The sequence below is a fragment of the Ixodes scapularis genome, unplaced genomic scaffold (assembly GCF_016920785.2).
Source record: "Ixodes scapularis isolate PalLabHiFi unplaced genomic scaffold, ASM1692078v2 PGA_scaffold4__175_contigs__length_147842914, whole genome shotgun sequence".
NCBI lineage: Eukaryota > Metazoa > Arthropoda > Arachnida > Ixodida > Ixodidae > Ixodes > Ixodes scapularis.
This window is the reverse complement of record NW_024609879.1, coordinates 129,714,800-129,741,785: the sequence shown is the minus strand read 5'-3', so window position 1 is coordinate 129,741,785 and position 26,986 is coordinate 129,714,800. Positions and strand designations below refer to the sequence as shown.

Here is a 26,986-nt window from a genome sequence, read left to right as displayed (position 1 = left end):
TTCGAGGAGTTTAGATAAGTTCAACGAACTCTTCAATTTATATTCAGCTTAAAGGGCAACTCCGGTCCATACTCTCGATTTTGGGATTATGACTGTTTTCAGTGCAGTCAGCGTCCCTGAATTGCAAGGTGTAATTTTGTTCTCGTTATTGTGCGTAGTTTTAAAGATATCGACGCCTCAAAGTTTTGTTTGGGGCGCGGCCAACAAAAACCGAAACTAGCCGCTGGAGGCCCCGGCAACACTGGAAATCAGGCGCTATGTGAACGTGACGTCAGGATCGTTCTCGCTCAACGAGTACGCAGGCCGAGTGGCACCTACCTCTTTTGCGCTAGCTGTCTAAAGATAGGAGGTAAGCTGATTGTTTTAATTCTGTAGACGTGGTAGTTATCGAGCATATGTAGCAAAAGTTAGCTACTGGAAAACCCGTGAGCTCGTACGGTGCCGTACTCGGCGGTCACCGCCGTGCGTGCGCTATGCCGTACTCGTCGCTTGTATAGACCTTTTCCGCCTACTCTCACCCCCGACCACCAAGTCGGCATATCCGGTATGGGCGACGAAAAAATATTAAAACGTTTCAACCTGCAAATAGTAAAAAAATAGAGGAAAGACAAAACGAGAATGGATGACGGTTACGCTTATCTCCTAGATGCCTTCTATTGGTGTGGCGACGGCAAAACAATGTTTTCGCCCATACTGGAAGTAACGATATATCAAGATGGCGGCGCCCTTGTGAAAAAGGTCTATAATCAAAAGATAGCGACTGAGCAACAAGTGAACTCGTTCGGTGCCGTACTCGGCGGCTGTCGCCGTGTGTGCGGTCTTCCGCACTCGTCGCTAGGCCTAAATTGCCATCTGGGCTCCGTGGATGGAGCGGCGTTGCTTTACGCCGCGCTGCCAGTGACGTACAGTACTGGAGGCCCTCTCGCTTTCGCGCTGCGGGTCAGCCCCAGACACGATGGTATGAGGCTCTCCGGCGCGGGCCGCGGCGCCCGAACACACGTGTGCTGGGTTGCACACGTCTGTTTTTTCGTTATTTTTTCATCGGGCGCGTAAAAGCCGAAGTCTAAAGTCCACACGTCGAACAGCGTTCACCCACACCTTCTCCAATTTCCGGTCCGTCGGAAACTTGTGAAAAAGCACCTCCGTGTTGCGCAGCGGGTTGTTTGAGCAGCCCACAGCGCTACAAGTTGCACTCGGCATCTTTCGAGGAATAGCTGGGCAGTCTTGGGCGCACCGAGTTGCTCGCTAAAACGAGTCTTAAAGTCCTCAAAAGCAAATAAACAGAAAGCTATACCGAAGCTACATGGGCTACAGATAAAAGCAACGGCTAAACACACCAATCACATGCGGAAGTAGCGGTGGTAGCGGCCCAAAGAAGCGCACTCCGCGCAACGCCCGGACCGGAGGAAAAAAAAGAGAACGATACGGACGTCACGGCCCAATGTTGCTTTAGCGATCGGCAACCCGCTGGCCGCCCGCTAAGGAGCAGCGGCTCGCGGCGGGTCGCATTTTTGTTATCGGCATTAGTTGAGAATGCGGCGTACTACGGACGTAATATTTTGGCTGGAGTCGTATTTTATGTCACTACAGCGATACCAGTAATTTATTTCATTTTGAGTTTTGGCCGGAGTTGCCCTTTAAACAATGTAAAAATAAAAACCAGTGAAACTTTGCAGGGATTTCTGTGTCAGCGTTTGTTGGTGCCTGTCGTCGCAGTGGAGATGGAAAAGCCTTTCTCTCCCCTCGTACCACGAGGAGATAGAAGACAGGTGTTGTCGTTGGCCACGCCACGCGAAGGGGGAACGGAAGAGAGCCCCGACGGACCGCCAATAACGGTGCGACGACGAGAAAGCATTAGCAGAGCGTCTTCCCCCGTCGTCTGCCAACGATAACTCCAAAACATGTGTTTTCAAACATTACTCGCGGTATACGGAATGCCAGTTTGGCAGCATCCAGCTGCTACGCGTAATATTGTAGGGTTTTAGAAACTTCCACCGCGTTTGATTTCACTGGACACCTGAACTTCTGGAACGCAACTCGAAACGTGAAATATGTTCTGGCAAAACTCGTCGGCTTGTACCAGCCTTCCCCGCAGAGCATCGCCTCGTTAATCTGCATACTTCCCCCTCTCCGCTCATCACTGAAGGTAAACATTACCTCTTCTCGCTCAACAACACCGGGAATAGCTGCGCTCGCGTCGTCTTTGCAGCAGACTCTTCCTAATGGCGCCGCCGCGCCAAAGCCGCACTCCGTACGAGGAGTGAGCGCGGAGGAAACGGCTGGCTTCGGCAGTTCGCGACCGGAGTCGCGCCCACACTGACCACCAACGAGAGGCCGCACGTGCCACACGATGATGCCCGCAATGCGCGAACGTACTAGAGAGCTATCGCTTTTACTTTTTCGCACATAGTGGGCGAAAAGGGCACCGTCTTTATAACGTTTTAGCGCATTCGAGAACTCTGAAACATGTCAAACGATTATGCCAACAAATCGAATTAAATTAACGTTTCTCAGGGTAGGAATTAGAAGTCATCTTGCATTTATTGACAGTCATACAGACGAAGATGTCACCCTAGAACGCCTTTGAATCTATCTAGTGCTGTATATTGAATGATGTCTATCAAATATATTTTATTGGTCGTAATAATATTAATTTGTGTAACTTTAGAGGCAGTAAAATTCTTACGGAGGTGACAAATATATGTAAATAAATTACAAGCATTGTTTCTCTAACTGCGTACGGTCACTTCAGAAATTTTCAGAGAGAACGCCTACCATTAAACATAAAAGTCAAACATCTATAAAGTGTATTCACTGGCGACCATATCTGTGTTCTGTGGTTAAGCGCGCGCTGAGAGCAACCGTTCGCCAGATTCCCTTGGCGCCGTCAAAACGACTGTTTACGCCAGACGAGAAGTTTGGTTTCCTAACAGCTCGTGTTCATGACTTTCTATACACGTACTCGTCGGTACGATCCATAGGAAGCACAACACACACATTCACTTATGGCCATTGCAGGATATGGTGCTGGTGGTGGATATTGACGCATGCTCACAATGAAGAGAATAACAAACAATGTCACAAGATGTTATATTACCAGTTTTAAAGGGCAGGGGGAGATTGGTGAACGATTGGACTGGTGCACACCAGCTCGGAGTACGTGGAGCGAAAGCTCGCGCTGCAGAACACAGGGATCCTGAGTTCAATCCCGACTCCTGCCCGTTTCAATCTGGATGGGCATCGTACCTGTGTGCGGTCGTGTATCAAGACTGCGTAGTGCACGTTAAAGACCCCATGCGAGCGGTTATACCGCTATGACTAAATTGCTCATCCACAACTGAGACACCAGACGCCCACAGAGGCAGACTAACTTCCGGCTGTATAGACATGCATACACACAACAATTTGATTTTGCTGTTTCGTGGGTTATGGATATCACGCAATCATTCTAAGCGGTCCGTGCTGAAAGTGCGAAAATGGTTTAGCAAATTTTGTCTGTTCGGAGTGGAGGCCTTTGCTTTTACGGGTATTGTCTTTACAAAACGGTAGCGCAAGGTTACTCGCTGTTAAAGACCGTGACATTCGCTTCCTTTATTACTGCCAAGACGATCGAATTTGACGTATCCAAATATCACAGTATCACAGCCTAAGCGTTTTCGGTATACACCCCACAGCACATGCTTGGCTTGTATCTACGTCATTCCTCGCAAATAACGCAAGGAGGTTCTTTTTCTTACTACATCTCTTTCCTGAATGGCGGCCGTAAATATTCTGGACTTCTTTTTTTTTATTATGTGGTGTCGTTTGCGGAGAGAATACCATCCATCATTCACAAACATATTAAGGTAATCGGCGACTTTCTCGAGGTTACCCCTCGTACGTGTTACTGTGTATTAGAGCACCGGAACATTTTTGTAAGGACTCAAAGCGCAATGCAACGATATTGGGTTTAAACTGTGTTAACTTTAGTATTGTTGTCTGACACAAGAAAACAAGCATATAAGGGTAAAAGCCGGAAATGTGATTTCTTTACGAAATCTCAAACATAAAGGCAGATTTTTTTTTCTTGGAAAGCTTTTTGATTATCATGCTCCATATGGATTTAGACATGTTCAGATGTGTTATAGCCGACTGTGCCTTGCAGAATGGAACCAAGCACATTGTCAGTGGTCGGCATCTTTTTTTTTTTTTTTTAGAGTGCAGGCACTATAGCTAGAGCTATGGTGCCTGCAGCTCAACTCCGACTGGTGTGCTTAGCGTCTTATCCAGCCCATATACCGAAAGTGGTCCCAAAGTATCTCCAAATGACGTCACAAAAGCCGGAGTGTGCTGCCGTCGGATGCCGCGATCCTCTCCGTTAGTAGTAGAAGTGCTGGCGAAAAGCACGAGCGATCGCGAGCGTCGCTAGGGTCGCGGCGTCCCAACTTCCGGCTGCTGAGGCTTCCGTGGACTTCCGCACTAGAGAGCGACCTGCAGCAGACTAAGCGCCTACCACATACACCACAACTGCCAGGACACCGCCAGGATCGCGACCGGCGAAAGCATGACACTTTTATGACGTCATCAGGCGGAAATTGAGGGACCAGTTTTTAGGACGCTCTAAACCAGGGTGTAAGATAGACAGGTGGGGAAACGAGAGCCAAATGAGCGACCGCATTGTGTCCCCCTGGGGTTTCTCTTCTTCTGTGGCGCCATCTATGTGGAGCACCACGAACTCTCGCTCCGGGTAAGCGACCGATCGCGACCGGCTAAACTGACGGAGATGGTTTGTCGTAAATTTTTAATGGAGGACTTTCGTGCTCTCGGTTTATTTTGCGCACCCTCCCATAGAGTTCCACGCAAATCCGATTCCGATTTTTTTTCTCTTGCCGCAGCGCCATCTGTCGCAAGTCGGGGGTACCCGCAAGCAGACGAGTACACAATCCGGTCACGGCGCTGCAGTAGGCTTTTATGGGCCGTTTCCCCACCTTTCTATCTTGCACCCTGCTCTAAACACACCAATTGGAGAGGCGCGTTCCAGAAACTATAGTGTAATCGTTCTAAGTAAAACCAGTAGCATAAAAAAAGAGTTTCCTCGTGTCTTAATTCTTTTTATAAATTGTTCCAGTGGCCCAAAATGACATTTTTTTGGCGTTAACAAAAAGAGAAAAAAAGAAGGAGGTTTCAATTGGATATTTCAACTCAATTTATTTGAGGTTGATAGTGTAGAATAGAGGCGTATAAAAATTGTTTAGGATTTTATATTTTGTAATTTTGAGTAAAGCGAGATCATTCTTTCAACAAACTACACGAAATAGCGCAGAAAAGGACACCACCACAGTAGGAAACGCGCAGAAAGCGCTATCCTTGCCCTTGTGTACTTTTTGGGGCATTCTATTCATTCAGATCAGGGATGGGCAAAATACATGCAAATTTGTATCGAAATACAAATACAAAATACTTCGTAAAAAATGTATTTAATTACAAATCTAATTGCATTTCCAAAAAAAGCACTTAAGTACAAGATGCAAATACAACCAAATGTATTTGGTCTCCTCCAAATACTTTTCCAAATACATTCCTCAAAATTTGCGTCAGCGACTTCAGGGCACCTGCAACAGGTTTCTGGGTATCTCATTTTAATTTTGCATCGCACACTCGGTAGTTAGCGTGCGAGGCTCTAGAAACGTAATAAAAATATAATCACAAAAAATGTAATCAGCTTAAACGTAATAGGTGAAAAAAGTACAGAGCTTCAAGCAGCAGCTTTTTTTGTCGATTACAGTTTGGTATAGACTAACAAAGAACCGAGACGACGAAGACGCACAGAACTAGCTAGAGAATGTTTTACTGTTGCAACTCGCACCACTTACGAAAATCTGGACGACCCCGCGCATTTAGAATGTTCTAGGCAAAAATATGGATGGAAATCAGGCTGGAAAGCATCACAAGTTGTAACAGGCACTCATTTAGCCAGTCTGCCTGCAGGGATGGGCAGTATTTCAAATACAAGTATTTGAAATAGGTATTTTAAATTCTTTGTGTATTTTCCATTTTTATTTAATTACAAATTGGGTAATGCATTTTACGTGTGTATTTAAATACTAAAACGTCGGTATTTCAAATACAATTGTAATTAGATACAATTTTGTGGGCGAAAATACATCCCTCAAATTTATTGTCACTGTCCAGAGCAGGAAGAAAACTGCGTTCTGCACCGAAGGCAGTGTCTCTCAATCAAGCACAAGCATTTAGTGACTGTGATTACGGTGCTTGTCCAGGGCCAGAGTGGTGACTATATCGACGTTCACTGGCAGACTGGCTAAATAAGTGCCTGTGACAACTTGTGATGCTTTCCAGCCTGATTTCCATCCATATTTTTGCCTGGAACATTCTAAATGCGCGGGTCGTCCAGATTCTCGTAACTGGTGCGAGTTGTTACAATAAAAAATTCTCCAGCTAGTGCTGCGCGTATTGGTCGTCTCGGTTCTTTGTTGGTCTATGCCAAAATGTATTCGACAAAGAAAGCTGCTTGAAGCTCTGTACTTTTTTCACCTATTACTTCCAAGCTGATCACATTTTTTTGTGATTATATTTCTATTACGTTACTAGAGCCTCGCACACTAACTCCCGAGTGTGCGATGCAAAATGAAAATGAGATACCCGGAAAACAGTTGCAGGTGACTTGAAGTCGCTGACGCAGGTTTTGAGGGATGTATTTGGAAAAGTATTTGGAGGAGACCAAATACATTTGGCATGTATTTGTATCTTGTACTTAAATGCTTTTTTGGAAATGTAAGTATATTTGTAATCAAATACATTTTTGACGAAGTATTTTGTATTTGTATTTTGATACATATTTGCATGTATTTTGCCCATCCCTGTCTGCCTGTGAACGCAGATTTCGTCAATATTCTTGCCCTGGACTAAAACCGTAATCACAAAGTCACTAAACGCTTGTGTTTGATTGACAGACACTGCATTCGGTGCAGAACGTAGTTTTCTTCCTGCTCTGGTCACGTCTTAGGATGAGCAAATTGAGTCGTCACATAAATTTGAGGGATGTATTTTTGCCCCAAAATTGTATTTAATTACAATTGTATTTGAAATACCCACGTTTTAGTCTTTAAATAAACACATCAAATACATTATCCAATTTGTAATTAAATACAAATGAAAAATACACGAAGTACTTGAAATGCGCGTTTCAAATACTTGTATTTGAAATACTGCCCATCCCTGATTCAGATCATGCAAGGACTCGCCTACTTCAGACCTGACTTCATTCTTAGAACCTTTTTGAAAACCAATAACTTATTAGGTGCAGTTTTGAAGGAAATCAATCACATCACCCCCCGTTGCTATGCAAGTTCTCACACTGTGTCTTAAATTTGACTTCATCTGGTGTACTCGGTGTCAAAAGGCAATCAAGGATAAAAACGGGACAACGTAAAATTGGGGATTACAAAATATAATAGGTGCACCTTTTCCGAATATTCAGTCCAACTTTACATTTTTTATGTTTATTAAATGTAGGATTTTAGAACTGAGTCTACTAACGTGCTAAATGCAAAACAAATATATGTACTTACTAAATATTTCTAGAGCTTTCTTTAAATACAACCAAGTGTCAGTGATATTGCTTTCATTGTGGTACCATAAATGTTTATGTTAACGAAAACTGATCTGCTGTCTTTTTATAGCTGCGGGGGAAAGCGCAACGGCTCCAGAACAAGCGGGATGTGTTGGGCAAGGTAAATATACTATGCGTGAATAAAATTATTCGGTAAAACAATTTTATGGCATCTTTATTATACGAGTAATAGGACAGGATTGGAAGATTAAAGGCGGGGAAAACGAAACCAAGACCGTCTTGCATGGGAATGCTAGCGACGGTAATTGCTATGGTCGGACAGCTTAAAAAACGCAGATCGTGGTCTATGATTAATATGCTTTCTGTCTCGTGATTGGTTCTTCGCTCTTCTGATTGGTTGATGCCGAAATTTTGTACGGAAATCAAGTCGTCTGCTTCTAGAGAAGGAGTTGTGGTGACGTCAGAACGACGTCGAGCTCTGATAGGCCGACTGAACAAAAAAGTGCGTAAATCTCAATGTTAAATGCTTTGACGTCTACCCGCTATTTTCTTTCGATCAGCCAATCAGAGCTCGGCGTCGTTCCAAAGTGATCGCAACACCTGCACAAGAACCAGACGATTTTCTCTCCGCATTGGCTGCGGAACGAAAACAAGATGATCGGGAATCGCTTTAAAAACAGCCCGTGCTTCTACTCTTCCGCACAACACTCGGAGAGCCAATCACCGCAACTTACGGAGGCAGCTCAGCGAATGACGATGTCGAAGCATATGTTTAGACCAAAAAACGCAGTCTGTGTTTGACACTAAGTATTGCAAAACTTCACGCTTGCATTGCTTAATGTCACAACTCAGACTGTGTTCTTTTGGTCTAAATATATCTTTCGGCATCGTCCATCGCGAAGCTGCCTCCGTAAGTTGCGGCAATTGGCTACGAGTGGTCGTGCAGAAGAGTAGACGCACGGCCTTTTTTTAAAGTGTGCCCCACATTGTTTTTTTTTTTGTTTTGTTTTTAAGGTGTCCATGACTGCAGTCATTTTGGGCCCGCGCCAGATTACAGTCGACCATTGCTGACCTTCTTTTGTCTTACCGAGATATCGAGCCACTGAAACGGGTATTGACGGGCCTTCACAAAGGTCATGGCTGTGGACAAGCACACAGAATAATCTACAATGACAATAATCTTACCTGCTATGATAATGTTGAAGTGAAATAATATGAATAAGGGGAAACAAGAACGGGAACGTATACGCTATAGGCGGCGGGCATGCACAGCTGCTACGAAAACGCCTTTAGCTATAATCAGAAAAAAGCAGGGTATCATATTAAAAGTGCAGTTAGACACTTAGCGCTGCTTATGATGAATCACAAAGTTTAAAGTTCTGTTATTTGTGAGATGGATTCAAACGAGTGCTGCGAAACGTTCCTAGGCGCCTGGTTTACACAGCCTTGTAGACAGAGATAAAAATATTGTCTTGCCCATTGAAGATTACCTTCCCTACATACACTCCCCAATTGTTGAGTGACTGTTAAAAACGGGAGCGCCTCTCAGTTCAAGATTCTCCCCGTGTTTTATGACAAGAAAAAAAAAAAAAAAAGAGAGCACAGTGATATAATGATCTAGCTATGCAATTTTTCTTATGTTTAGTTTCCCGAGGCCTTGCTCAGTTGCACTACCACACCTTTTTGGTCCCTACATTTGCAGGGTAATGCGTTTTTATTGTATTTTTTAAACACACATTATAGTAAAAAGAAAACTATTGGTACTTTGAACAGGGTGTCCCTCAGTCCCTCAGCCAACACAAAACGCAAGGGAAATTCTACTTTAGCAATCAACATCAAGGAGGAATGATAGTGTTCGCTAAAAGTTTTTGTTTGTGAAACTGGCACAAGAAACGTTATTGAGATAACCTGAGGACCGATGTTGCATATCAAACTAATTCAAAGGGACGTATTGTACTATTGGTAGCTTTTTGCGGTGCTTTTTTAATTTTTTATTTTTTTATTTTTTTGCCTTAGAATGTAAGGCTCTGTTGAATCTACCATGCCGGAGTCTGAGGTTCAGAGACGGCACTGTAAAGGCTGTATAGGTGTCGATTGAAATAAATATAAAAATTAAGTAAAAAAAAAAGTCATGTAACGTTTTTAACTACGAAATTGGAAATAAATAATATACATAAGAAAGATATGTTTAAAACGGGAAACCTACTTTACAATTATGCATTTAAACAGCTTCAGAAAATTAAAAGCAATCTGTAACATACCAGAACTCTTCACTTGCACGAACGAGATAGTAGAAAATTGCGCTCATTTATAGATACGCACTGATATGTGTTACGTGACATATTGCTCTTAATTTCCCGGACATTGTTTCTCGCTATCCAAATATAACGGGAAATTATTTAGGGAATCAATCAAGTTCGACGTATGCAACACAGTAGAGCGTTAACATTTATTATATCGGTTTTCCTGAAAATATTAAATGTGATGTTATTTATCTCAGAAACCGGACCATCATGCATGGACGTACATAGCTTGTTCACGCAAATTTAAACTCCATGGTCAAACTGACGCTCGCAAAACACGTCTAACAAGGCCAGTTGTGCTATTTGGGTGCACCGGTGATTCATTTGTGCTTACTCCATTCGATCCTTTTTATTTATCATAGGCAACCTAAAAAATATCCAAAAAAAGGAGCTTAGTCCTGCCAGAGTTAAAAGCGGAAGTATAAAGCATAGCCTGCTACAGTCGTTCATTAGAGGTGACCCAAATAAACGGAAGTGTTTGATTTTAACCCTGAGTGATGTCTTAGAGTTAGTCGTATAATAAAAAACAACATATATAGCACAAAAGACGTCACTGTAAAACTCTTTTTTGCGACATCAGCAATTCATGAGCCCACCAATAACGTTGTGGGGGCGCAAGCATCGCCGAGCTGATGACTGAGTGTCCAAGCCAAAATGCAACTTATAGAACTGGTCGTCCCGAGAATACAACAAAAAAGGTCAACCAATTATTATATCCAGTGCTTTTGTAACATGACATGCAATCAATGAAATAAAAGTAACTTAAAACAGATTTAAAAAATTAAATAAAAAAAAATAATTTCAAATATCTTAGAATAGATTGAATTAGCATGCTGGCATCATTCTAGCTGCTTGTCTCGAGAATAACGACTAAACAGGAGAATCAACCTTTTTGTATTGTAATTTCAAACCTTATGGGAAATTGAGACAAAAATATAAAAAAGAGTAAGAATATATTCTTTAAAAAAATTAACTTCAATACACTCAAAATTGTGTGCTTCTAACTAGAGGATATAGATTTCTTTATAAACGCTACCAAACACGAAAAATATATAATATTATAGCCTTCTTGTTTCGTAAAATAGCGTAAGGACTGGAAATAACCTGTTGCCTTCTACAAATTGTTGGCAATAATCTCTGTTACGTAACTATTAGTAGCAAAGTTTGTAAACAAGTACCAAATAGAGCAATCGTTGGTAAACCAGAACCAAATTTGCAAAAAATAGTATCAAATCAACATTATTAAATGTTTTGTCACGTGACACTTTAATTTGTTTTGTATAAATTTTAGATTCTAGCTTTTAATGGCCAGTTTTATTCACTGCAGAAATTGAGACATAACATCTTATTTTCAAAAATCCACGCCTCACAAGGTTAGTTGGAGTCAAATGAAATCACCGTATCACATGTTGATATAGTATAGCATGACTGAACGTTAGTATAGTACGACTAACATTGATGTGAAAATAAGCGCGAGTAGCTTTAGTCAACATTCAAATAATTTTATGGTGAACGACAAGAAACCAGTGTTTGAAAACTATGTACTTTCTTCTTGGAAAAAAAAACACGTCTTAAAAGTTTTACTTGAATGTATATAGAGAAATGAAAACGTTATGTAATTGACTTTTACTGAAACAGTGTTAAATGTTGCAGCAACAACAGAGACGTGGTACGTGGGAATCTACATAGTAATGGATGCTTCTTTTCTATCCTGTACACCATACAAGAGTGATATACTCAAGGAATACTTAGAAGCATTTGTAGGAGGCGTGAGTAAAATTATGTATCTTTTTTATTTAAGAAGTATAAGTGTAGTACTGTGAAACATACCAAACACATTTTAACATGTCATATGTGCACCAAGCTGCTGATTATGTGAACTCCCTAAGTGCTCACCGGGATACATGAATTCTAATAAAATGCCGATTGTTCCAAAGGCATCCGATAGAAATGTCTCGCCAAGTGACGAGCGTTTTGGTCCGGATGTGCGTCGTAAGCTCGTAATCATGGACGACAAAAACAATAATGAAGGTCCAGGTTAAAAAAAATCACCGTGAGTCTATATTTACGCTAAGTAAACCGGGAGAGAATTCCCGCAAGCATCTGATATACCATGTTCAGTGCACCCTTGCCAAATCTAGCTCTATACACCTTTCCAAAAAACGCTCCTAGGACGCCGCCATGTTGCTGATGCTGATGCGGCTGGCGCGACTCTCGCGCCCTCTATCAGCTAGAAATTTTCTGCCACTCTCTGGGACTGTGAAGACCCGCTCAGCGCGGTTATCTACATACTTTTTTGCGGTTTTGCATTCGCCGTTTTCTCGCCCCTCTTGAAACTTTCCGCTTAATTTTTTTTATGCGTGCTGCGTACCCTTTTGGTGTTATCTTCCACTGTGAGAAATAAGACTGGTAAGTGCCTGCCATTCAAGCTTTTCTGCTGGGCATTCACGGGAAACGAAGGAGGTGAAGGACGTTGAACGACCCTCGACGCGATTTTGCGAACATTGTTCTCCCCCCTCCCAGAGATAATCCGCGTAGAATCCTCAGTCATCTCCAAAAATAGTTGTCCGGGTTGCGTAGTACGCGTTGGGGTGAGAAACGGGTCAGTCGGGTTGGTTTCTTTGCCTTGGTGCGGTTGTGAAAAAAAGAAGCTCTCCCCACAACGAAGTCACCTCGGATTCTGTCCGATCGTCAAGATGTGACTGTCGTCGACTGTGACTGTGTTATTTGAGATCTTTCTCAAATAAATTCTTTTCGGATAACGCTGCATCGTGTGGTACGTACGATATATTGTTCGAATGTTAACATTTTCGGTAAACACATTATTTGTGAACGTGAAATGCATGCCTTTCTGCCCTCTTCTGTTGCAATTTATTTTTGACAGCAAAGCGCTTTGTCGTTTCACATGCGGCGAATTCCGCGGCACACTCAAAACTTATCGTAAGAAAAAACAAATAACTAGAACTGTACATTCCAGTCGCATTCGTTCTGTCGCGCGCGTAGCCAACAAAAATAGTTTACAGTTTTTATTTTCTTTTTTCTTTTACTTTTTTACTTTTTTTCAAATGTGGTACAATGCTTTCTTAATGTCCTCGGGAAAATACATGTACCATGAAACACAAAATATAGCGGGAAAAGACGAGAATTTAGCCGCCAGCAGCGTTTGAAACTGCGCCTACGCAGGCAGCGCCTATTGAAATCGCAGTCCACTCGGTTAGGGTTAGGAGGGACGCCGGTGAGAGTCTAGCCTCAAACTCAGTGACTGGGCTCGAAAACGGTTTGTTGCCCCTGGGGTCGAGTGTTTTTTGGAAAGGTGTATAGACATATAGCAAAAAGGAGAGGAACCATAATTGGTAGTGATTTATTAGGGAAAAACTTCAACGCGATGAAAGAGGGGTTAAAAAATGTCAGCGCTCGTAATTGTATTCGTGGGTTTCCTATCACCTGCTAAATAATCACGCGCAGAAACAAACGCAGGATATGGGTGCGTTCGCAGTGAGTGCTTGGTTGATTCGGTGATAAAAACGCATGAAGACTGTAGAAAGTTTTAAGGAACCGTTTTCGCACATGCGATACATACGATGGACCCTCCGGTTTGAACTGCGCGTACCCCATAAGACTCGTATATGCGCAGTTGGTACCGGAGGGCCCATCGTATGTATCGGATGTGCAAACACGGTTTCCGAAAACTCTCTCATGAGCGCCGTTACGATACACCCTTGACGCTGCTTAATTGCCTCCATCTGGTTGTAAAATTGGTTGCGCTCGGACTTATAGTAAAACGGAAATGGCATACATACTATATGATTCAGCGAAGTTTTTAAATAACTTCTACCAAAAAAGAATATTGGAAAAAAAAATTGAACGAATTTCGGGAACAAATTGCAAGACACATCGAACGTCAGGGATTGCAAAGAACACATTAAATAGACAAATAATTATGTAACTAAGTAACTTCCTAATTACCGACAAAACAAGTTTTTATACAGATAGAAACTTGTTGAGCGTCATCGATACCCCGTAAGTCAGTCAATGTAAGGAATAATGAAAGCACATGTGAAGAGTGAGTGCGCTAAACTGCAGCGGGCACAAGTTTGGCGTTGCGAAAACGCAGATGATATTCTTATTTTTCGAGTTTTCTCATCCTTTTTGCCAGCTGCATGAGTGGTAACTTTAGCGTACTTCCCCGATCCATGCGTGTTTTAAGTCTCCCTAAAAGTGACTGTTCTAGAGTTTTTCCATGACGCCCAGTAAATTTGTACTTATAATTGGATGTTTGTTTACTGACTAAACGTTATTTAGTAAACTTTAGTTAAGTACTTTGCTAATACGCATGTATTTTGCAGTCCCTAATGTACGCTGTGGCTGGCTTTTTGTTCCAGTTAAAAAGTATATTTTTTATATCTATTATATTGGTAGAAGTTTTTAAATATCTTCGCTAAAACATCCATCTTGTTCTTCAGTAATTGACTCTCAGAGTGGTTTGAGGCCAAGTAGGCGCGCGGGATAAAAGCTCTGTAGCAACGCGGTTTCGTCAACATCATCATCATTTAATCTGATTGAAGACCAGATTGAATGAATGTCAACTAAAGGGAATGGTACCAAGCAGTAACTATGTTGTAGGTATGTTTAGACAGTCGGAAGTTAGTCGGCCTCAATGGGTGATTGTCTCTGAGCTGTAGATAAGAAATTTAGTCAGTGGAGTTCCAACGCAACCCTGGGGTCTTGAATGTGTATCACGTAATAGCAATGCACAACTGCACGCTGGTAAGATGCTCACCCAAGTCGAAACGCGCAGGTAAGATGATTGAGCCCGGGATGCTGGGCTCTGCAGCGCTAGCTTTCGCCCCACGCCCTCCGAGCTGCGATGCGTTAAAGGTAGTCCGGCAAAATATTTTTCAGCAAGGGTAGAAAAGTGTTCCTCGCCACCGTTCCCATCTCCCACTCTTACCTTGAAAACGAGGGGACTCCTTTTGTTGCGGCATCTAAAGACTGGATAAGCAGGAAGATCATCTCGACTCTTCCAGCCCTAAGATGCAACAAGAAATGCGATCTCGTAGCCATTAAGATAAAAGTGGGAGAAGGGGAGATGGGAAGCGGTGGCCGTGAGGATCTTTACCCTGGTTGAAAAATATTTTGCAGAACGGCCTTTAACACGCTCGGCCAAACATACCCCGGTACCAGGTAGGAGAACTTGGTATTACTACAGCTCCACACACCTGTAATCATGTGTCACAACATTTCGCTTACGAATGCTGCTTCTCTTATCACATATAACAATAGCACTCCTCCCACTTTTGAGCCAGAGATTCTGCACGGGTGCCAGCTGGTGTATGCAAATCTGGCATGTAAGCAAACAGCTCTGTGAACGTTCCGCATAAGCAAGGACACGAGGAAGCAGATTTCGGAGGTGCCTTGGATTGACGACGCGCCGTATCAAGAGCACGTATTGAAATAAAACATATTTTTGGGAAAAAGTTTTTTTTTTTGTTTGAGAACTTATGAGCCTAGAAACCTGATATCCTTTGGCAAGAATCTTGGCACGTTTGTGTTTAATCACCAAACAAGATCCGAACTAGGATTCACTGCATGGCAGTTTGATGTCTCCAAGCATCCTTCGGAATCAATCTCCTGGCCGCAGTCAGGCTCCATTGTTGGCTGTTCGGTAGTTGTCCCCTGGCCTCCTGGTATCCCGCTGCACTTTTATTGACCTAATTTTCGCAAACCGAAGAAACGCTAACTTTTGGCGTGCCCCTAAGTCCTCAAACGAAAGCCTAGTTAGGCAATTTGGGCCTTTTAGATGGCCAAACTTGCGCCCAGTGAGATCTCTTTTAATGGTTGCCGAGTTGCTCCCCGTCGCGCAGCCGGGCAACCATCCACTATGTGACTACTGCAACGCTTTGTGTCATACATACGCGAAAATGCAATGTCCCAAAAATCAGGGTATTTCAATCCTCATAATCATTGGCTCATTTATAATCATTGGCTCACTCATAATCATTGGCTCACTCATAATCATTGGCTCACTCAAAGTCGTTGTGGATGAAGGCATTACAGATATGACTACGCATTTTTCTGCAGCGTGAAGTCGTATACCTTAGTACCCTCCTAGGTTTTTTTTGTATTTCCTCTCTTCCGTGATTTACCCTTTTCATTACATACTGTGATTATCCAGTTATTTAATATAAATCAAGAACATGTTCACATCGCGACACTGTTAGCGCGGACACGTCATCGGCGAATTTTTGCTTTTTACTTTTAAATAGTATTAGCGAGCACGAAATGTTTTCGCTTACATTATAGAACTAAATGAGCTCTTTCCGTAGCAATAATAAGTTGGATGACATCCCTTGGTTTCAAAGAGAAAAACTGGAAAAACCGCTGATCGCTCGTTCGCGCTAACAGTGTCGCGCTCTGTACTTGGTCTGCAGCAAAAATAGGTGTATGTGGCACTGAACTAGACGGTATAAATTCTTGGAAGTAATTTTATCGGTACTTTGAGACTGGAAGTACTGTGATTTCAGGGCGAGTGATTTACTTGTGCTACTACTTCTTTTACAGAGCACTTGCAGAGCCAATAATTTTATCGATGGAATTATTCTAGCAGATGACAAATTAAAAAAGTAATGATGGTGGATTTCAGCTGTGTGAAATTCCATGCGCTGCGGCGGAAGTCTGCTAGTATTTTGTTTTGTGAAAATATTATTTCTATGACAATGCAAAGGCTGGCTATACACCTGCTCAACGGGTATCGCGGACCCAAATTTCATGATATGCGCAGAGCATTCGAATAGAAGCCAATTAAAGTGAACCCTAGCAATTCCTCATACTTAAAAATAAAATCTGAACTGAGCAAGTCTAATTACCGTATGGGGTTATTTCCTAATCCTAATGACATGTTTCGTTCTTTTCAGGTCAGACTCTATTTTCAAGGTATGACATCTCCCGCAATAGAAATTGTTTATCTTGGATCACGTAACCTTAACGTAAGTTGTATTTCTAACAGCAGATTTGCATTGCCGAACACGTTATTTGCAAAACTTATCTCATTAACGTTGTGATTTCGTGATTGGTCATACAGGCAGATGAAGAAAAAAATATAATTGGAAACTTGGAAACAAAATCTGAAATCGTCGTAAAAGGAGGAGATGCAGTGAAATATTTTATGGAGCTCTCGCTAGAAATTGATGAACTACAGAATAACTCCGGGAACAACCTGGTTCTCGTCCTAACTGGGTACACGAAACATTACACTGGATTATGAGTAAATCGGAGGCGCCTTTATTAATTCATAATTTTTCTTAGATTAAACATCACCGAGGAAGAAACAAAACCTAGCGTGAACGCTGATATATCGATTCCCGATAGCAGTGAGAGTCATGAGGATTATGACAACAGCGATGAAGATAGTACGCTTCTTGCACGTGCCGCTTCCGAAAAGAAGCTCCCCAAAACCGTTGGTGGTAAGAAAGTATTAATTTTTTTGTTAGACATGCCTTGACGTTTTTTGTAACATTGACATCTTTCATAGGTTCCTGCTTATACTACATAGGTTTCCTCAAGACTGATATTTTAAATAACCTAGCAAGTTGTTACAATACTAGGTAAACAAATAGTGTTTTCTTCGAACATATTTGCTATATAAATTGGGATTTCTGTTTTTTTAATGTATTTACTGTGTACTTATCCTGCTTTGCAGGAATAAGAGTGAGGTAAGGAATCATGATAACTTACTGATATGCGTAACTAATTTTGGGTCATGTTTCGTGTTACCACGTTAACTTTTTTTAAAATGATTGCTACTAATGACTAGTAACAAGGCAGGTTTAACTCGGGAAAAATAAAATATGAATGTGGCAAACATATGACACAACAAAAATAGAATAGGTGGTGTCACGGTCGCCACTGTCGAGGTAACAGCAGGCTCGAGAGCTAGCGTAAGACTGACTCGGTGACAAAGATCAATTCTGCTAAGTATTCAAAGCAGCGCGCTACGGCTGCTCTGATGCACACTTTTTATGCCCACTCTGTGTGCCACAGGAAACGCGCCGGGGAGATACTCGTGATGCCGTGCCGTGGCTCGAAATTGCTCGTTCTGACGTAAATTCAGTTGTAGTAGCTAGCAACACGTGGCTATTTTGTTCCGGCTTTCTCCATGCTGAAAGCTCGCTTATTTCTTAGGGAGGCGAACCTCTGCAGAGAAAAGTTGCCTGTTTGCGATGCGATTTCCTGGGTATGGAGGAAATAACCCAAGAAGAATATACTGAATGCAAAGTGCGGCTCGCCAATGTACGACAATGTCGACCGTGGCACCAGCCTCAAAAGCAATACCGGTTTCATGTGTGGTTTCGCTCGCTCTTTGCAATCAGAGCAATGCGGAAAAAGACGAGGAAGTCATTATATGTTGATGCACAGCTGGGCAGTCGCATATGCTCGTCTGACTCTGGCAAGTGTTCCTGCAAAGCCCGAGCTAGCAGGGGCTGTACGCAAGCCGCGGCTGTTTGAATTTTATATGAGCATGGGTAGTGACGAGACCTGCACAGCCAGACCGCTACAGTAAGGAAAGCCGTTCATAAAACCAAAGCAAAAAGTGACCAAAATAATGTTTGACCTGCTCACAGGCCCTCAGAGCATGTTGAATAACAGCTAGTGTTAAAAACACTTACCACGCACTGCGACAGTGCAAGGTGGCGTGGTTTGTAAGGAATAGAGCAAATGCTTGATTCCTGATTTTCCAATTGTCTTTGCACATGTGGACAGCTGCGGTTAATACTATGAACCCTTAATTCACGTACATGCAGCAGTAACGCCACAATACTTCCATAAACAAAATTAGTAGTTGCCGAAAGACTTTGCAAGAAAGCAACCTTTGTTAACAAGAAAAGTTGCCTTGTTTTCTTTCGTAATTGAACTTGTATTTATAATTTCACCACTTTACAAATAGGTTTATTTTATGTGAAATTAACTTTCTTAGCCGTCCGGGAAAGTTGAACTTGACATATCCAGGATCTCTGCACAAGCATATGAATTCAATATCACTTATCTCTCTCTCCCTCCGCAAAAATGGGGTTAAATTCAAAATTTAATGGTACATTTTCAATTAATCACTTTTGTGACCCAAAAATGTTCAAGCACGTAACTTTTCTTCTTCAAGATTTTCTTGCGACGTAATAATGTATGCTTAATAAACACTTTTAATAATATTAAAAGAAACTAGAGTACAGCTACCAGTGAGAATATTTTGGGAACTATGTGTACTACAGATCTTTTCTTCAAGCTCTCCGGCACGCCGCAAGGGGGGGGGGGGGGGGGGGGGTATCCAGGTTTTTGTTAGCTGCTTATAAAAAATTACTACATATTCGGCTTATTTTTTGTCAGCAAAGGGCGCACGGCCGACCCAACCTAAGTCCAAACCGAAACTGATAAGAGCGTGGGAAACAGCGTGGAAAAATATTCGGCTTTCTTTTTCGTCAGCTACTGGGAAACACTATAACAACTACAAAGAGGACGCGCCAATTTAGCATAGCCGCCCTATTCAATTATGAAAAAAAGAGAAAATTCGGCAGACACGCTTAAGACTGCTTACGTGCGGAAATGCAAAAGCATAATTAGGCACACCTTTAATCATTCAGAACCGTGAAGCCGCCGTAACGTCGGAGAAGCTTGCTCGTCTCGCACCCCTGAGGCCCGGCTTCGATTCCCAACCAGATAGAAATTTACCAAATTTTATTTTCAAAGCAATTCATTTGTTTTGTTTACAGGAACCTTCCTGAGAAATTTCACGCCGATCCAAGCATTTTTGACATGTTTTCATTCTTTGCGTCTTTGGTCCTGTTCGGCATCATCGCTTGGTCACGCCGCCGATGACTCCGGATTTCAGCGTAATGGGGCATATAAGGCTTTCGCATTAAAGGAGACCTTCACCTTATTTTCTAACAGCCCTAATCTATTGCAAACCTTTGCCGATAGTTTTACAAGCAGAATTTTTTACCTGGGTGTGTAGGAAGCGGTTGTAGCAGTAGAAGACATAACAATGCCTACTCTCTGTCTGTCTTTTTCTTTTATCACCTTATTTTCTCTTGCTACAATCGTGCTACATGCCAGCGATGTCTGCTCCGTCAACAACAACGCCGAACTAATATGAGCGCGCCTCGCTTACAAAGCTAATCTTCAGCCGAACGTCGCTATGTACATGAAGGTTATCAACCAGACCACAAAATTGCTGTTGAGAACGCACAGTAGCTTTCAAGGAAAACAACATATGGTGAAATAAAAATATTGTCTTTCGAAATTGAACCATATAACTCCGTTTGTGCGCCGTTTGCTCTGCCAACTCGGTCACGCACGCGGCAATGTATTTAATACGCTTACCTGTATCGCCACCTACATCGGTACAAGAATGCAGAAGCACTGCTGAAAGCCCTGCACACGTCAAAAAAGTAGTCTACTCGTGATGAGCAGGTTGTTTCTACCTCGGCAGCATGTCACCGGTGCTGACCCCGAGGCTTGTCACCAAGATAATAACTTCGTGCCCCCCACGGGTACGTCTTAAGTTTACAGACCATTGTGAGCAGTGCTTAAAGGACTCCTCTCCCCATCCAGCCAGCTGGGGAAAATAAAGCAGAAAACAATTGGGAAATAGTTGTATTGTTTCAATTGATCCAAACTGTATCACTTGCTCCAGATTAATATATTGAATATAGCTGAAACAATTATTGCAACATGTGTACTAAATACATTAATTAGAAAGTCAATAAACGGGTTATATTAATTAACTAACTAATCGAGAGGGCATACCCTTCAAGTGCCATTGAGCCCGAAAATAACAGTAAATACAGTAACCATGCAGTTGCCACCCTTTAAAAATGTTACGAGGATAAAATAATGGAACATGAACGGCGGAAAGACGTTCATGCTGTTTATTTTTAGTTCCCGAACTTTACCAGCACGCTCTAATTTGTCAAGTTTCAAAAAGAAACTGTTTTTTTAATTAAAAATAAACTTTTTTATTTTCTTGGTGTAAATAATAAGATAAATTCATGTCCATCACTGCAGGGTCTAGGCAAAGGTGCGGAAATCACTAGTAGGCGTAAATCGATCTCTGATATTGTGACAATGTACTAACTGCGGAAGCTGCGGAGTTATACCAGCTTGCGCGATATTGATAAACTGGCCAATCACATGCTGTGACAACGGGCTGACGCATGGAGGTCTAAATTTAGAGTTAACAGGAGGAAGCACTCACGAGATTTGCCTTCTTATTTATAATTATTAGGCTACAGTCAAAATACTTAGATTCGTAGAAAGTTCTTAATCGAGGCACAAGTCTGATCAAAATGCAAGAATTTTGATATATTTGCGTTTACTGTGTGGTGCAGTGTACGATGCGTGTCACTGCAGCATTAAGGATATTTCTAACAGTTCTGATTTTTTACGTCATTTCTGGAGTATTGAATCAAAATATGCTTTCACGTTTATTCGATTCTGACTGCTTTCGAACGTTTTGGTTCTCTCACCGTTGATGTTGCATTTGTGATAATGATTATCTGTACTATTTCCTCTTCGTAACAAAGAACGTAGGGCAACGTCAACTGGTAATAATTAATTTTACCTTATGTTTCACTCTGTGATATTAGGGCTGTCACAATATGGTTCAATGTGCTTAATGGCTGGGGCCATTGTTCAAGATAATGGGAGGAATTTCAGTGGAGTGCTCGCCGCCGCTGAGCAAGTTGCAAACGTGTGAGTATTAAAAGTGTTGCTTTAGCGTCGTAATTATACGTCATACTCCGCAGTAACAAATCATAAGTAAGCGCTGCAACGAATTCCATAAGCTTAAGGCTTAGAAGACATTAAAAAAAAACAAAAAAAAACAAAAACTAAATATGTATTCTGAAGAGCTCACAGAAGTTCTGGGGATAGCGAATATCAATGTAACTAATAAGAATTTGTACTGATTCAGAAGAGCCGCAGCACTCCAGTAAGGCAACTGCCCGAGCCATGGAGGCCCAAGGTGTCACGTCTAGTGATGATGCTTATGTTATGATATATACAGGATGAAGTCGCATGGTCTTCTTATCATTGCGAAAATTACTGCAAGTCCCGAAGCTTCGTCGAAGGTTCAGAAGAGTCGCCCAGAGAGCCGAGCTGCCCTTCTTCGGGCAATTTGATGGACAAGCCAGACTATCAGACCCTGGCGCTTTGGTGGTGAAAACGTGCAAATCGTATGAAGCTGCAGGGAACAGGAGGCGGCCCAATAGAAGAAGACGGCTACCACTCCCAACACATTCACGTGATATATACATCGATCTTCGGCGACGTATTGTCACGAAACGTATATATTTCTTCTCAGCAGTTTTTACAGCGGAGCTGTTAAGGGCTAATTTTCCAGGGATGTGTCCGTCAGCAAACAAATGATGACACAGAACTCTGGACAGCTACCGCTACCTATGAACGATGGCGGCACTATCGAGCCTTTCCACTCTGGCTTTCCGACTTGCGGCCGGCCATTACTTCGTTCATTCCCACCATAGTACGGCTTCGCTGGTCTTTCTTCTTCACCAAAGTGGAACGACTGAAAGCTCTTTTTCTTTTTTTTTTTCTTCAAAAGCCGTAGTTCAAGTGTTGTAAGTGCCTTGCAACAAAACCACTGTAATATAACCACTCTAATACATACATATAATCGCCAGGCCGACATTTCTTTAGGCGTGTATTTTTCCAGGCAGCACCACGAAAGTTGTATGCAGCGTATCTATACGACCATTAGTGCGCACTGACTTTCGCAGGAAAGTCTCCGATCTTCTGATCTATGCTGCTTCTCCCACTCCGAGCCACGCAGCAGCGGGCGTCAAAAAAGATGAACGATAATGGGTTAGGAGCAGTCTGTGCTAGTATAAATTCAAGATACAGCGTTATACTTTTGCACCATTTGCGTCAATTCTGGACACCAGACAACGTTTCGATCATATTTCTATTGATATTTTTGGTCTCCTTCGTCCATCTGATGAAAATCGCTATTTCCTCACCTGAATTGACAGACACACACGTTTGTCTGAAGCAGGTACTGCGGAGTAGATACATCAGTTCAGCTCTTATGGAAAATTGATTTCTCGGTTTGGCGTAGTCTTGACATTTTTCGACAGACCGAGGCAGTCAACTATCTCGAACACGAAAAAAAACATATTCGCTAAACAGGTTGCCGTCCTATGGCTAACGACCTCGATTGACCCTTTCATCTTTCTGTTCGAGCTGCACTGATGACCCACGGAGACACGATAAAGTTGAGCACTATATCGATGATGCGTTTATAATATAACAAATTGTAGAGCTCGATATCGTTACCAGCTACTGAACTTCTGTGCAGCTGTACGCTACACCTCCTTGGAGATTGCTTTACTTTTAATGTAGACGAGCCTGTTCTGAATCTTACAAGCTGCACAAATAAATTTTAATCAACGATGCTAGACATTTGACCTCTAAGGCCCCGGGAACAGAACCAACACATAATCTACTTCTCTCATAGCCTGGACACATTCAGTCATGTTTCTCTGCACGTTGTTGAGGTTAAGAGTTACCTGCAGCAATCCTGCCTCTTATCAGGTAATTACAAGTAGACCTAAGACGTTTAGTTTTGCATTAACAATTGCCGCGAAGCCGTTTGAATAAACCGCCCCAAGCTAACCCAAAAATAAGTGGCCCTTATTCACGACGACGACCACCAATTGCCAGTTTGACGCGTGCTGGTTTGCCCGTGTGTTATTTTGAAGTCGTGGTGTTTTGTCACGTGCTCATTTTAACTGTACTGTGATATTGTGTGCTGTTTTGTGAGGGAGTCTATCACTGATTCGTACAGGCAATGTAGGGAGGAGGAGGCATGTTGTAGAGAGGAAGGTCAGCGAATGAAGAGGTGTAAAAACTTTTAATCGAAAATCAAAGCGCGCCATAGAACACTGCTGCATTACAATATACTGCGAGAAACTGTGAGCTCGTTTGCGTTCTTTCACATTTTACTCGTAAAAGGCGATCACAAGCACTAACGTTTATACCTCAAGCGGGCTCCAGATTGAGCGCGTTACACCACAATAATAGTCTTAAAAAATATTTTTTTTAAAAGGAACAGCGATCGCTCCCTTGTATTGACAATGCGACACTTCGCATATGCTCATGTCATTCTAAACGCCTCATAATATGCACAATTTTGTGTTTTTATATTTTTTCGAGTCTTTTCTTTTATGGAACTCCCTACGTAAATTGCGATGATTGACTCCTTCAGTTCTAGGTTAAGGTTAACCTGCGGTCAGTTTTATGTAGTTTATCTTCATTTGATGTTGGAAATTGCGCTTCGGTTTAGTTTGCAATAGCTTTTGAAACAACTTACAAAATAAGCATGAGCAATCTCACTGTCGGCAGGTAAAAGAAGTTGGAACTTTATATTCACACTGGTAACCCAGGAGCGGGACGGACAAAACATAACTTGGAGCTTTGTTTTGTCAGTACCGTTTTTTCCCAGTTTTTGTGTTACCATCCCATTATTTAACCAGCTCGCCTGCACACTTGCTTTAGTTTCAATATTGATACTGTACTTTCCGTCGGAAATATCTCTGGCAGACGAATGAACTCACCGGTGTTACCAGTTTTCACAGGCTATAAGTAAAAAAAAAAAAAAAAAAGACTACATTATACGGAGGTGAATGTAAAATACTTTCAAACCTTGGTGAACACAGTACGTTCGGGGAATGTGCTAGGAAATCGATGCTCTGGAATAATCCGAGTTCTCAACAAGCGCTAACCTCAGCACTGAAGTCGTTTTTTTCTGCATGTAAGATCATGCTTCTTGATTGACTGCGCCATGTTGACCCTCACATCCGGCTCTCGCGAGTACCGGAAAGCAATCTTAGATTTTTAGGGGCGAAGCTCCTTGGGGTCTAGCCTTGTCCGTCCGTCCGTGCTCACACAAAAAGAAAAAAGAAAAATGTTTGCGCAGTCGACAGGATTCGAACCTGTGCGGGGAGACCCCAATGGATTTCTAGTCCATCGCCTTAACCACTCGGCCACGACTGCCGAACGAGTAGGGGCCTCTGAAATGTGGTAGTAACTCAAGAGCTGGGGATGTCATGGATGAAACGTTGCATGTAGCCGCTCAACGTCTATACAGGAGAGGGCGCTGCGGTCAAATGCGTATATAATCGCGTTAAACTTTGCATGCATTGGCTCAACGTTTATAGACGAGAGGGCGCTGCGGTCAAATGCTCTCCATGCGTATATAACCACGTTCCATACCACACATTCTCTTTCTGACATGGACCTTTGACTTAAGGGGTGGAGATGCGTTCCCACGGCTTCTAGCGGATCCACGCTGATCCGCTAGAAGAACCTCTGGCTCTGCATTTCACCGACCATAAAGCAGTAATAATGAACTCGAAACGCAACCCGGAACTCCGCACTACCTATGAGCAAGAAAAAGAAATCAGCACCATCAGCACTACCTATGAATAATAAAATCAGTATCATTAGCACCACCAGAGCTTCGCCCCAATCAACATCATTCACCACGTGGAAATGCGCTCATTTTTTTTTATTGGCTTTTAACGATTTCTCGTTAAACATGCCCTCGATCTCAGGAGGGCATGTTTAACTTTTTCTCCTGTTTTTCCCTTCCTCCGATCGCCAATGACTATCTTCAACGGCTACGGATATTCCCCCTTTAACAACAAAACATACTTTTTTGAACTGAACTAAACTAAAATGCGCACTGAGGACGCAGTCCACTTGTTTATTATCAGCTTTTAACGATTTCTCGGATCAAAAACATATGTTTTCTTACCTTCTAATTACAGTTGTCATTTTATAATCCTGCTTTTCCTTTACGAGACGCCTTACACTAAAGAAAGCTACTATTATATTAAAGAAACAAATTGATCATGAGAGTTCAAGCCAAGAAATCAAACACGTTACCCCAGGATAATTTATACGAAAAGCCCGTTTTCTATGGCCCAAGAAAACGTTTTCATTTATTTCTGCCGGAGTTTGTGGGTTCCAGGTATTTACAATTCTGATGAATACGTAATGTTTTTCTTGAACGGTTTCAGACTTGGACCTATGTACAACGGAACAATACCTAAGCGTAACTGCGACGAAGAAGACTTCGCACAGCAAACATTTCACGGAAAGGAGTGCGGTTCAAGGGTAAGGCTATCGGAAGAAAAAGAGTAAGTAAATATTAATAAAAAAACAAACGTTCCGCAATAAGCTTTAAGATTGCCCAAATATTATGTTCGAATCAATACTAATTTCACAGTCCTCACGCTGAATGGAATATTACAATCCCTTGATTGCATAAAGTAGCATAAAAACCCTTGTTAGTGACCTAAATATTGTTGAGACGTTGATAAAAGAGATTTAATAGAAGATAGGAGGAAAATGCGACCAGTATGAATGGCGGTACAGCATTCAAGAAGCGCCCGTGCCGAGCGCGCGCTTGGTCAAATCCCTGCCTGTGTGTCCGTGCCACTTCTTCTTCCTTACAATATCCCCCCGGTGTTGTAAGCGCCGGTCATCCGGCGCGTTTAGATTATGAGTCTTGGCGGTAATAGGGCTTCATGCGGCTGATGTGTACCACGTCGGAGGACTTGGAGCGAAGGTCGCAGTGCGGCGTAACGGGCTCGACTTCATAATTGGTTGGGGAAAGCTGTCGCATGACACGAAAAGGGCCAACAAACTGTTTGAGAAACTTCTCGCACTTGCCCGGTGCTCGCCGGGGAGACCACAAGAGGACTTCGTCACCTATGTTATAGGCAGTGGGGAGGTGGCGGTCGTCATAGCGCAGTTTTTGTTGTTGCTAGGATTTAAGGGTGCGTATGCGGGCAAGCTGACGGGCGTCTTCTGCTCTGGAGACAATCTCCTCTGCGTAGGGTTGCATGAAGTTGTCAGGTTGGTAGGGTAATATCGTGTCAAGGGGTGTTAGGGGTTCGGATGCATAGAGCAAGTAGTAGGGAGAGTGTCCCGTGGTAGATTGTCGTGCAGTATTGTATGCATAGGTTACGTAGGGGAGGATGATGTCCCAATTGTCGTGATGATCGGCTACGTACATTGAAACCATGTCAGCGATAGT

The 26,986-nt window shown here is 42.5% G+C and overlaps 1 protein-coding gene and 1 non-coding gene across 2 annotated transcripts in view; one reads left to right on the top strand and one right to left on the bottom strand.

The window, feature by feature from the left end:
- LOC120838145 overlaps positions 1-26,986 on the top strand; it is a 98,856-nt gene that overhangs the window by 35,242 nt on the left and 36,628 nt on the right. Inside the window, exons 10-16 of the mRNA XM_042293709.1 lie at positions 7,683-7,733; positions 11,530-11,645; positions 16,791-16,862; positions 16,958-17,112; positions 17,182-17,339; positions 21,513-21,618; positions 25,965-26,084. Of these exons, the coding sequence (XP_042149643.1) occupies positions 7,683-7,733; positions 11,530-11,645; positions 16,791-16,862; positions 16,958-17,112; positions 17,182-17,339; positions 21,513-21,618; positions 25,965-26,084 (778 nt within the window). The remainder of the gene's footprint in view (positions 1-7,682; positions 7,734-11,529; positions 11,646-16,790; positions 16,863-16,957; positions 17,113-17,181; positions 17,340-21,512; positions 21,619-25,964; positions 26,085-26,986) is intronic.
- Positions 24,855-24,936, bottom strand: Trnas-aga. Its single transcript has one exon. It is a non-coding gene; the product is annotated as a tRNA-Ser (tRNA).